The sequence below is a fragment of the Phaenicophaeus curvirostris genome, chromosome 6 (assembly GCF_032191515.1).
Source record: "Phaenicophaeus curvirostris isolate KB17595 chromosome 6, BPBGC_Pcur_1.0, whole genome shotgun sequence".
NCBI classification, from domain to species: domain Eukaryota; kingdom Metazoa; phylum Chordata; class Aves; order Cuculiformes; family Cuculidae; genus Phaenicophaeus; species Phaenicophaeus curvirostris.
In genome coordinates, this window is record NC_091397.1 from 8878668 (window position 1) to 8890735 (window position 12068).

Below are 12068 nucleotides of genomic sequence, written 5' to 3' on the forward strand. Positions count from 1 at the left end.
TATGACTCTGTCACTTGGGAGAAGAGCCCAGCTTCCTCCTCTCCACAACCTCCTTTCAGGTAGTTGTAGAGAGCAATGAGGTCGCCCCTCAATCTCCTCTTCTCCAGGCTAAACAACCCCAGCTCCCTCAGCCGCTCCTCGTAAGACCTGTTCTCCAGCCCCTTCACCAGCTTCGTCGCTCAGTCATCACCATCTCCACCATCACCACCACAACCACCATCACCACCACGTCCCTCCCCATCCCCGTCACTCCCCCTCAGCCCCCCCCCCAGGCGGCGCGCGGCGCGGGGGGTGGTGTGCGCTGACGTCATATCAGCCGCCCGGCCGCCATTGGCCGCCGCGCCTCACCCGACCGGACGCGGGCTCCCGCGCTCCCCGCCCCGCCCGGGCGCGCGGCCCGAGGGGCGGGGCGGGGCGCGCGGCGGCGGGCCCGGCGCTGCCTGCGGCCGCGGGTAGGTCGGCGGCGGGTAACGTGACGCCCGCGGCCGGCGGCTTATAAACCTTATAAACCGGCGGGGCGCGGGAGGGAGGCGGCACAGTGGCGGCCGTTCGCCCTCCAGCGCGGCCCGAGGCGGCGGGAGCGGCCCACTGAGGTGACAGGGTTGGGCGGGGGGCGCGCCCGTTCAGGTGGGGGGGGGGGGGGAGGTTGGTGGTCGCGCCCACTGACAGTCGTCTCCCCACCGCCCCCGGTGCCCAGGTGGAAGTGGGAATGGGGTGGGGAGTGATTTGCTAGACCCCCGAGCCGCGATGCGAACTGCGATACGAGGCCGTGTAGTGATAGGACGACGTGGAATGGCTTTAAATTGGAGGAGGGAAGGTTTAGGCTAGACGTTTCGAAGAAATTCATCGTTATGAGGGTGGTGAGGCGCTGGCACAGGTTGCCCAGGGAGGTTGTGGCTGCCCCATCCCTGGAGGGTCTCAGAGCCAGGCTGGATGGGGCTTTGAGCAGCCCGGTCCAGTGGGAGGTGTCCCTGCCCATGGCAGGGGGGTTGGAACTGGATCATCTTTAAGGTCCCTTCCAACCCAAACCATTCCATGATCCTGAGGGAGCAGAGGCAGCTGGGTCTGACGTAGCCACCCGGTGCCTCCAGAGCCTGGTCGGTGTCAGCCATATGTGACTAGTGTCACTGTGTTTTGGGGCTGCAGTGGTGCTGGCTGGTGTCCCTGTGTTTCGGGGCTGCAGTGGTGCTGGCTGGTGTCCCTGTGTTTTGGGGCTGCAGTGGTGCTGGCTGGTGTCCCTGTGTTTTGGGGCTGCAGTGGTGCTGGCTGGTGTCCCTGTGTTTTGGGGCTGCAGTGGTGCTGGCTGGTGTCCCTGTGTTTTGGGGCTGCAGTGGTGCTGGCTGGTGTCCCTGTGTTTTAGGGCTGCAGTGGTGCTGATTGGTGTCACTGTGTTTCAGGGCTGCAGTGGAGCTGATGCCCAGGTTGGAGCCCAGTGCCTGGAGCTGTTCAAGCGCTGCCAGGGGACAGTCCAAAGTCCAGCTGGCCTCCAAGGTGGGCGAGATGTTGGGCAATTCTGTCTCAAGCCCCTCGCTGACGCTGGTGGGTCATGGAGCTCACACTTCCAGCCCCTGCAGCACCCTGAACTGGAGCCAGCACCTGGTGCAGAGAAGCGTGGTCCTCTTTGTCGTGGGTGCATTTATGGCCCTGGTGCTGAACATGCTACAGATACAGAGAAACGTGACTCTCTTCCCGGAGGAGGTGATTTCCACTCTCTTCTCATCCGCCTGGTGGGTGCCCCCGTGCTGTGGGACAGCGGCAGGTGAGTAGCTGACTTCTACGAGGGATTCAAAGGCCTGGAACACCTTCCTAATTAAGAGAGGCTGAGGCAGTTGAGGTTCTTCAGCTTGGAGAAGAGAAGGCTCTGAGGAGATTGATGCCTTTCAGTACCTAAAGGGGGTTTATAAAAAAGATGGGAGAAAAACTTTTAGCAGAGCCTGTAGCAGTAGGACAAGGGATGATGGTGGGAGCTGGAAGGGGCGTTAGAATCATACAGGGAGCAGTTACTATTGCAAGGAGTGGAATGTTTTGATTTAAGCTCAAGTAAAGTTTACTCTAAGCAGTTGTGTTTTTTGAACAGAAGTTTAGACTAGGTAGGAGGAAGAAATTTTTCACGCTGAGGGTGATGAAACATTGGCACAGGTTGCCCAGAGAGGTGGTAGGTGCCCCATCCCTGGAAACATTCATGGTCAGGTTTGATGAGGCTCCGAGTAACCCGATGGAGTTAAAAGGTTAATGCCTTGTAAAGGTCCCTTCCAACCCAAACCATTCTGTGATTTGTTTCTTCCACGGGGAAAGGGGAGTGGGGGTGTGTGACCGAATTTATGACCTGTGCGTGGGGACCTTTGCACTCCCACCACCCGCAGCGAGTGCGAACGCTGCCCTCGGGCAGGCTTCGTGCCCGCTCCACGCGCGTCCCAAGGCTGCTGTTGCCAGGCTGAGTGGGCGAAGCGTGTGTTTCCCAGCGGCCGTACAAACAACCCCCCCCACGCAGCTGCCGCCCTGCGGCTCCCGTGGCAGCGAGCGCGACTCGGCGGGGCACGCGTGGGTCGCCGCCCCGTGTCACCGCCCCCCGCTCGCCACTGGCTGCCGGCGAACTGGTGAGTGGCAGGCGGCGCTCGCCATTGGCTACCGGCGCGACTGGCCACGGGCCGGGAGCAAAACGTGGAAGTGACGCGGTGCCCGCTGCTTGCGAGCTGGAACGGGAGTTAGGTGCATACAGGGAGCAGCTACTATTGCAAAAAGTGGAATGTTTTGATTTAAGCTAAAGTAAAGTTTAGTCTAAGCAGTTACGTTTTTTGTGAGTTAAACAGACTATGGCTCTGATAGCATATTTTCTTCCTCTCATAGTATATTTTCTTTTAGACAGTGCGTTTCCGTTCTTTGAAGATGACAACATCTTATGCAAAGCGTACTCTGTGTTGAACAGATGTTTCTTCTGTAGTCCCCTCTGCAGCCTTTCATATCTTAAAGGCAAGGTCAAGCAGAGAGCTGGAGCCAGCTCCAAATTAGGAATAGTTTTGACTGTTGTGAAGTTTCATGATAACATAATTTTCCAAGGTCTAATTTTAGAACGTGCATAAGATTTCTGGGAAAAATTATACATACACATTTAAGTGGGAAATGTGTTCCTAAACTAGCTTTTGTCTCATTGCACATGATTGATGGAGATCACTCCTGCCCGTTGCCCAGGCCTGAGAAAGGGTGCTTGCTTTCTAAAACTCGAAAACGAATCTTATGAGTTTTATTTGCCAGTATTTTTGGTGTCAAAATCTTCATAAACCAAAGCGCCATGGACTGCTTTTTACTTGCATTGGAAGTAAACAGCTCTTGTGTGTTTATTTTTAATGCAGCATGTTATCATGTGCGGTTTGTACCACATAGTAATGGAGTATGAATAATAAGCCATAAACTTGAATGAGCAATAAGCAGTGTAGTGAAAAGAAATGGTCACAAGTCATAGAATCATAGAATAACCAGGTTGGAAGAGACCCACCGGATCATTGAGTCCAACCTTTCCTATCAAACACTAAACCATGGCCCTCAGCACCTCGTCCACCTGTGCCTTAAACACCTCCAGGGAAGGTGAATCAACCACCTCCCTGGGCAGCCTGTTCCAGTGCCCAATGACCCTTTCTGTGAAAATTTTTTTCCTAATGTCCAGCCAAAATCTCCCCTGGCGGAGCTTGAGGCCATTCCCTCTCATCCTGTCCCCTGTCACTTGGGAGAAGAGGCCAGCACCCTCCTCTCTACAACCTCCTTTCACATAGTTGTAGAGAGCAATGATGTCTCCCCTCAGCCTCCTCTTCTCCAGGCTAAACAACCCCAGCTCTCTTAGCCACTCCTCGTAAGACCTGCTCTCCAGCCCCCTCACCAGCTTTGTTGCTCTTCTCTGGACTCTCTCCAGAGCCTCAACATCCTTCTTGTGGTGAGGGGCCCAGAACTGAACACAGTATTCGTTCTCGTAGTCCTGTCAGTGCTGGATTAAACTTTGACATTTAGTTGTTGTCATAAGGTAAAAGTCCTGGTAACCTGCATGGAAATAATGGGGCTGTTTCAGCATCAGATCACATGTCTGTCAGAGGGGGATACATCTTGTAGCCTCCTTAACATAGGACTCGTTCCTTTTAGGTATTTGAGAGGGGGGAGAAGGAGAATAGGAGAGGAAATAAACACACAAATGTTACGTACAGTTAAAGCAGCATGTCTGACCCTGGGGCTGGTGACAATACGTGGAGTTTTAAGGTTTAGAAGAATGAAACACATCTAGTGTTTGTTAGTAACTGAGATAACCCCAGACAACGTTTTTGTTCTGCAGCCAATTTGAAGACTGATAAGCCTGGGAAGACACTGTATGAAGATAAAAACTTTGTCTGGTTAATAGTATGAGTAGTTATTTTTTTCTGACACAACTATGACTGATGGCGGATGCTGCTTTAAGTTCATGTCTGCTTTTCAGCATCAAAATTAATCCAATTTAGATGGCAGTGTAGGCTGATTTGCAACTCAGCAGAAGGAGAGAAAGCAGCTCTCCTAAGAAAGTCTAGGCAAATATTTAATTCGGGGCCTGATTCACAGCTGACGAGTCAACTTAGTAAAACTGTCTGGCTTGCATGTGAGCAATAAATGTATATTCAGTTTCTCACTGTAGTTAAACTTCTGTTGCTTTTTCATTTATTGGTAGAAAACAAGCATCTGCTCAGGATGTCAGGTGATTTATGCTCATGGAAGAAAAGGAGCTAGAAGTCAGATGCCTTAACACTGCAATATATATTTGTGTGTGTGCTTTAAAGGTTCAAACAGAATATTGCTTGTTAGAGTGGGTTTTTTCCTTTTCTGCAGTAGGGCTGTAATAATTGCCTTTTTATCAGGCTTACAGTAGCTTGATAAGCACCTCACTACTTAGTTTGGAAAATAAGTGTTTGACAAATAGTAATATTGATGTAATCATTGTGTGAGTGTTAGTACAAGCAGTGTTGCTTCTCTTGCAGCTGTTGTTGGCCTGCTGTATCCCTGCATTGACAGCCACCTTGGGGAGCCACACAAATTCAAGAGAGAGTGGGCCAGCGTGATGCGATGCATAGCAGTTTTCGTTGGCATTAATCATGCAAGTGCTGTATCCTTGAACTAGTTCACACTGTTGCTCAATGTGCTTAGTCTGTTGTCCTGAAACAGTCTCTCCCATTCTCATCTGGGAGAAATACAAAGGTAAGGATGATGCTGTTGGCAGAGACGTCAACTTCTGTGAGACCTGCAGTACACTACAATAGTAGTAAAGTATTAATAAAGTAGTAGAGTATTAAGATAGATAACGCAGTTTACTTAAGTAGTTGAGAAAGGGATCGACATCATAGTATGTCTGGTTTCACTGCAAGTAGAACAGTGTAAGTCATGTTATTTTATTCTGTATGTTTTCTGCATCTAATACTTTACACAATTAACTAGTGAGGTACACTGAACTGTTCAGTAAGAGCGTTGTTTGTGTTAAATAACGATGGTTTGAGCAGAAAAACTAAATCAGCAGGGATAACTGGGTTACCCAAGACAAAAATCCATAAAAGTTTAATATAATACTGTATAGTATATTCTTTAGGTGCTCTGTGTGACAAAATTTGATGTTGTCTTTGACTCACATTCCAGTCAAAGTCAGCAAGACCTGTGATTGCTCAGCAGGGTTGAAGAGCAGATCGTTAATGTATTGTATTTAGAGATACACATTCATATTCACTTTCTGTTTCAGTTCTTCCTTGTTCAGTTTCAGCAGCAGGATGTCTGCAGACTTTAAAGGATTGTCCTTAACATCTCTTTTCCAGAAACTAGATTTTGCCAACAATGTCCAGCTGTCCCTAACTCTAGCAGCCTTATCACTGGGTCTTTGGTGGACATTTGATCGTTCAAGAAGTGGTCTCGGACTTGGAATTACAATAGCTTTTGTAGCAACTCTCATAACCCAGTTTCTTGTATATAATGGTGTTTATCAGTAAGTTACGCTTTTGAAATAGTATTTTAACTCTCTTGTCTTAATTAAAAATGGGTTTGCATGCACTAGAAGTTAGCAACTTCGGCATGTTCTTGTATTAAGACATTTTGTTTGCCTAAGCAGCTAATTGTTCAGTTGCTCAAACTTTGGTTTGAGAACGGGGGTGGAGGCTGGCAAACAGACAAATTGGGATGTGTGTTGAGATAGTAACTGCTTATAAAACTGAACTCCTACTGACTTGGCGTATCTCTTACTGGTTCTCAGGAGAGAGAATTTCTAAACTTTGCTGGCTAGGACATTGGGGTTTGGAAGCTTATTAAGTTAGCAAACTTAATTTGGTCTCTATTTCTTCTCCTACTTGTTTGGTTTTTGTTTGTTTTGTTTGGGCCAAGGGATAGAATTCTATAGTATCTTGTTACCAATATGTAAGGTGATGATAATAATTTGTCTCTCATTTCTTTTTATTTACTAGGTATACTTCCCCAGATTTTCTTTACATCCGTTCTTGGCTTCCATGTATATTTTTTTCAGGAGGTGTGACTGTAGGAAACATAGGACGCCAGCTGGCTATGGTAATTACTTAATAATTATTTCCTTAGCAATCTAAATACCTTCAGTTTTCTTAGTCCAAGAACAAACTATGCCTTTCAGAGCATGACTCACCAGCTGACAAAGATAAACAGATATACTTCCAAGAGTTGAAATGTTGGCGTACAACCTGTGTTGCCAGTAGAGTGGAAATTGTTGTAGTAAGTGTTTAAGTATCTTGTGTTTAACTTTTTCCAGCAACAGCCTAAATAAGACTGGGATCAGTCCACCACTTCTATTGAGAACCTTAAACACTCCTGTTCTGTCAGTTCCTTGAATTAACATCTAAGGTAGCTAGAAGACTGAAACACTGATTGGTTTTGTCTGTTTATGCTAGTAAAGCATTTGTCTTATGTAGATGAAAGAAACATCCTCATATAGCATTAAATTCCACCACTGTAGAGTCAAATATGCTCCTTCTGGTCACTTAAGATGGAGTTCAGGTATCACGTCATATAAGGGATAATACAGTATAAATTGCTATCTCATTTGCTGGGTTCTTAAGTAATTTCTTTGTAATGCACTTAAGAGTAAACCTGGCTGAACGTTTTTAAAATACAAGCTGACTGCTCCCTCTTCAAATCCCACTGGAATTTTTAACACTACATTTATTAGGCGGGGGGCGGGGAGAGGCTATCATTGCTCTTTTTAGATTTGACACTCACATCAAATGAAAAAGATACATTAACATGGTTTCATTTAAGCATTGCTATTGCAATCAGAGTCTCAGAATGAAATTATGGTCAATTATAAGTTACAGTTCTACATTTCACATTGGCATACACAGTACTTACAGTAGTTATGATTCTTATGTTAGAAAGCAAAGGAGGGGAGTCTTAAAGAAAAAGCTAAAATAAATTTTGGCACATAGGACTTTTTCTTTTCTTCCTTTTGGCTTCTTTTCATGCACCATCTCACCTGAGTGTAGTTAAAATCAGACTGGCTGCTGCCTGCAACTTTCCTATCAATCTTTTCATCTTTCTTCCAAAGAAGGATGGAGGGTGGCAAGGCAAAGCATTCTGTTCTGGTTATGTAGAAGTATCTTTTCATCTGTTTACATTACCATTACTTAGTCTGGAAAAACCTGAGAAGCCCAGCATATTCATAGGAATGCTTCTGCAAGTCACTGTGAAGCATTCTGTGTGGGAAATTCAAAGAATTCCAATTCTGAAACTGAGTGGTAGCATTCAGTCTGCTAGGAGCTTCCTCTATAGAGATAACCCGAAAGGATCAGTCTGTTTTGTCAGCTATTGGGAATGTGGCAAGAAGATGGAATTTTGCAGGGGTTGGGGCGGGGGGGGTGGTGTTGTAGCTGTATTCTCCCCTAGTCCTTGAGCTATTTGGCTGCATGTGAATGCTGCAGGTCAAACAGTAGATATTCTCCACACGTGTCTAGAGTAGAAGGCAGCATCTGTGGCTAATATTCCAGTGGAGTAAAGCTGCCTCGCCTCTTCCTCAACCCCTGTGTAGCTTTTGCAGTTAGAAAAGAAATTAGAAGTAGAATGAGAAGTGTCCCTGAGACATTCCCTCCAGTCTTGAGAGACATTAGCTGGGAGATGCTTGCTGCTTTTCATTCACTGGATTTCAGGCAAGCTTACATGCAGTAACCAAGTGCAGTATTAGATTTCAGCAAACCTGCTGTAGACAAGGGCTTTAGGTTCTGTTTGGGGTTGATTTTTTGCTATCAGCTTGATGATGAAATCCAGCATTTTCTTTAGTAGCTTTATTTCAGAATTAAAGGTGAAGTTGCTGCTGCCACCATCGGCCCTTGCTACTCTTTGTGACACCTGCAGTTTCTTGGTCAGTGCTCATCAGCTGGTTTAAATGGATGGCAACACTTATTTTGCATTGTAACTACTGTTCTTAACAGAACTTGGATCTCACAAATACCTATTGTTTTGCTTCTGCTTCAGGGTACAGAACTATGAATACATTTCAGTCCTTCCGAATACATTTCAGTCCTTCCGAATACATTCTCATTTTCGGTCTAGAATGAAAAGAACATATTAAAAGCTTCATTTTAAAGAAAAGTTGGTGATACCAGGCTTTAATTGGAAAACAAAGTGACTTATACATGAAGACAGTTTAAAAGAAGGCTGTTAAAAAAACTGAATTAATACCCATTAAATGAAGCATGGTGTACCTTCTGCTAAGAAATAAACTGAGATGGGGAGTAAGGCTAACAGTCTTATAAAAAGCAGTTCTGTTGGTGGATGGCTTTATCAGATGCACTAATTAAGGCAGTACAGATCCATAGTGACTTTGTCCACAGTTGAGGAGCATGTTCTTGCTGAGCTTTTATGAGTAGCCGTGTCTATTAGGTTATGATCGGCTGAACTGGAGGTAGTTGACTATTTAATCATTGAAAATATTGTATAATGTAGTCACTTAGCAGATGGTCTTAAAATATAACATTTGTGTGTGTTTGGTTTTTTTTTATCTGTAGGGTATTCCAGAGAAACCACACAATGACTAAATCTTTGGAGAAGAGAGCACGGTGCCAGTGTGAAAGCAACATTACGGAGATGCGTCCCTGTTTTAAATTGAAGATTATTTAGGAAAAATAATCTCTTTATGGGCTCACTGCACAAATGACTTGTGGGAAAAAAATATTAATCCACTCTTAGAATAGCCAAGTGAAATTAACTGCTTATCTTGAAATCTTACCCTGATTTACCGCATAAGCATTTGCATATGGCTGTTCTCTGGAAGAGTTTAACACCAAGTTGCATACAACTGTTCAGGCTAAGTGGCAGTTTTCCCAGTATTAGATTTCAATGTAAGTTACTGAAGCAGCTGCCATATTTTAAAGCCTTGAAACTGAAATTTAATTACAAGCTCCTGTATCAGTGCCCAAAGGAAGTAGGTTGATGGTGCTTAACAATGATGAAGTATGGTTTAATAGGAATAGTATTTATCCAAATCTTTAAAAAATAGGGTTATTTAAAAATAAGAGTGATCAAAACAGATTAAAGGCATTGCACTAATGCTTTCAGGAGTCTTATGAAGGAATCATGCCCTTACTTGTAATGCTGCATTGAGTTTTTGTCTTTTGATGGTGGAGAGGGTTGGAGGGGCAAAAGGTTGGAAGTCACTTTGTTTGGAATTTCTAAATTACTTCAGTATGTTAGGTGAGCATTGGAGACAATCTTGTTCTGACATGAACTTTATCAGAAATTCAGACTGGAAATATCATTAATTCTGAAGCTTTCAGTCAGGTTTGCAAGAATGAAGTTCTGGCCCCAATTCAGTAAGAAATTTAAGTATGTGCCAGTAATCCTGCTTCATATTAGACATACACTTCAGTATCTCACTGAAGGTCTTTGGTATCTTTAAAAAAAGTCTGCTGTCACTGAAAAAGTGTGTACCGCAGGCCATTGCTTGGTGATTTGAGTATGTGCCCCCAGCTCCTTAGGTCTGCAGTTTCCTCCTAGAAATGTCCTTGATCTTGCTGCTGTTTGTGTCAGGGGTTTGACCGAAGTGATTTGAAACAGAAGCAGACCTAGAATGTGATTTAAACTGTGTGAGAAGAACAGTGAACAGCTTGTTTTCTCAGTTCAGCTTCTGAAAGAGATCACTGCTTGTTTTTTCACAACCCTATGGAACTTGCAATCTGTGATTGCCTTCTTAAAAGAAAAAAGTGCTTATGTCACTACATTAAACATTCGGTGTTTCTTAATACTTAGTTCTGGTGAGCACAATGTATTCATTTGATAGCTTAGTCCACAGGAGACCTAAATAGCAAGTATTAGGTCTTAAAGTTGAAGTGCAATGTACAGTAAATCTGAGCCTCATCTTCTCTTCAACATTGATCATTTCTTATGAGAGATTAAAGAGAAAAGGCTTCTGAGTTCATTTCAATGCTGCATGGAGTAAAATGGAGCAATAATTTATTTAACTAGTTAAGCTAGTTTTGTTGTATCTTTCATTGAACCCAAATTTTTAGAAATACTCCAATTTTGTGGTTATGGTGTACTTGTGAACTTTCATGGATTTGCCTTTTTGTATTATGCAATTTTTTTTGTGTGTTCATTTCCAATCTTACATGGCGTCAGATATAATTACAGGCATCATTTAAAGACTGACGCATCACGATGTTGAGGCAAGGTGGCAGTGTTCTGGCTGTCTTCACTCTTCTAAGGGAATGCTATAACTGCTGCTTGTGCCTCTTTGTAGCAGGAAAAATTTAGCACAAAATTCTGTATTACAGAGCAAACCCCAATTCTGATCCTGCTTTGGTGTAAGTCAAGTGTGATTTCATTGGTATAAGATCCTTCCTCAAATGTTTAAAACTTTAATAATCACTTTTTATAGCACTACTTGAAGAAATTTGGTCCTTAAATTAGGACTGGATCAGCTCAGCTGTTTTAAGAAATGTGCAGCCTGTTGGGGAGACAGTTTTGTAACCATTTTGAAACCAGTTTCAAAATGCGGTAAAACCAGATGCAAGTAAAGGTGACAGTGATCGCTACACATATTCAATTGATAGAGAAATATTTTAAGATTTCTTTGTAAAGACTCAAACTAAATCTGTATGTGTTAGAAATAATGCAGCCAAAAATGTAAGTCAAAAGTTCATTTTTTGCCAAGACTTCTATATTAACCAAAGTGATTTAAGCTTGGAAGAGGCAGGAAGGGAGTGAAGAAAATTTGCACTATTCTGAATTTGAACGCTTAAATTCTCATTCTTACTGGTAAGTTTTAAGCCGTGTGTTTGGTTTTACACTTTTTTTACTATTAAAGTTTTAAGATCAAATCATGTTTGCCTTGGATTTTCTGTATTCACATTATGCAGGAATCTTGCTTGAAGAGGACAGTTGTTATGGTTGCACAACAAATATTAAGTCATGCATACTTGGTGGTTTAAAAAAAAAAAAAACAAAACAAAAAAACAACCTGAACTGAACTCAGAGATGAGCTTTTAGAGGGGTTTCCAGTCTGGGTTGTGCAGCTGGAGAATGGTCTTGCTATTATACCAAGAAAGTGTCATTAAGTGTATGTTATGGGTATGTGACTTAAGATAGTGCTATTTATCATTGTTTGCCAACGTGCTGAAACTCATCATTTGAAACAAAATATGGAAAGGGTAAACATGCAAATTCCTGTGGTAGCCTGCAGTAATGATTACTGAAGTCTGAGGCATCTTGAAAAGTCCAAACAGTAAGAATGAGTAAGCACAGCTGATAAGGCTAAACAATTCTAAAACTTGCATCAGCTGATTTAGGGAAGAGAGCATCTTGCAAAATTAGACAGAGTCTTCAATTTTACTGCACTTAAATATTTATTTCAGAGTTCTAGAAGTTGCTGCATTTGTGGTGGAAAGAGTAGAAAAGAGTAATCCATCCACGTCAGTGCAGTGTTGGCTTAGCTGAAGAAGCCTTCATAATTACTGTAGCATAGATAACCTGTTTTGTCTGTTAACTTCAGTGGATGCTCCGTGTCATCTGAGGAGGTAACGGATCCAGTCTGAGGGTGGTCCAGATCTACCAAGTGCATTGGTTTT

General features: G+C 43.7%; 1 protein-coding gene across 1 annotated transcript; it reads left to right on the forward strand.

Moving 5' to 3' along the window:
• The first annotated feature begins 1377 nt into the window (after positions 1–1377).
• INSIG1 (insulin induced gene 1) lies at positions 1378–11321 on the forward strand. The gene is made up of 5 exons (XM_069859304.1): positions 1378–1759; positions 4989–5113; positions 5811–5977; positions 6450–6549; positions 9012–11321. Exons 1-5 carry the CDS (start codon positions 1414–1416, stop codon positions 9039–9041), a joined length of 768 nt encoding a protein of 255 aa, XP_069715405.1. The 5' UTR covers positions 1378–1413; the 3' UTR covers positions 9042–11321.
• Positions 11322–12068: the final 747 nt, after the last annotated feature.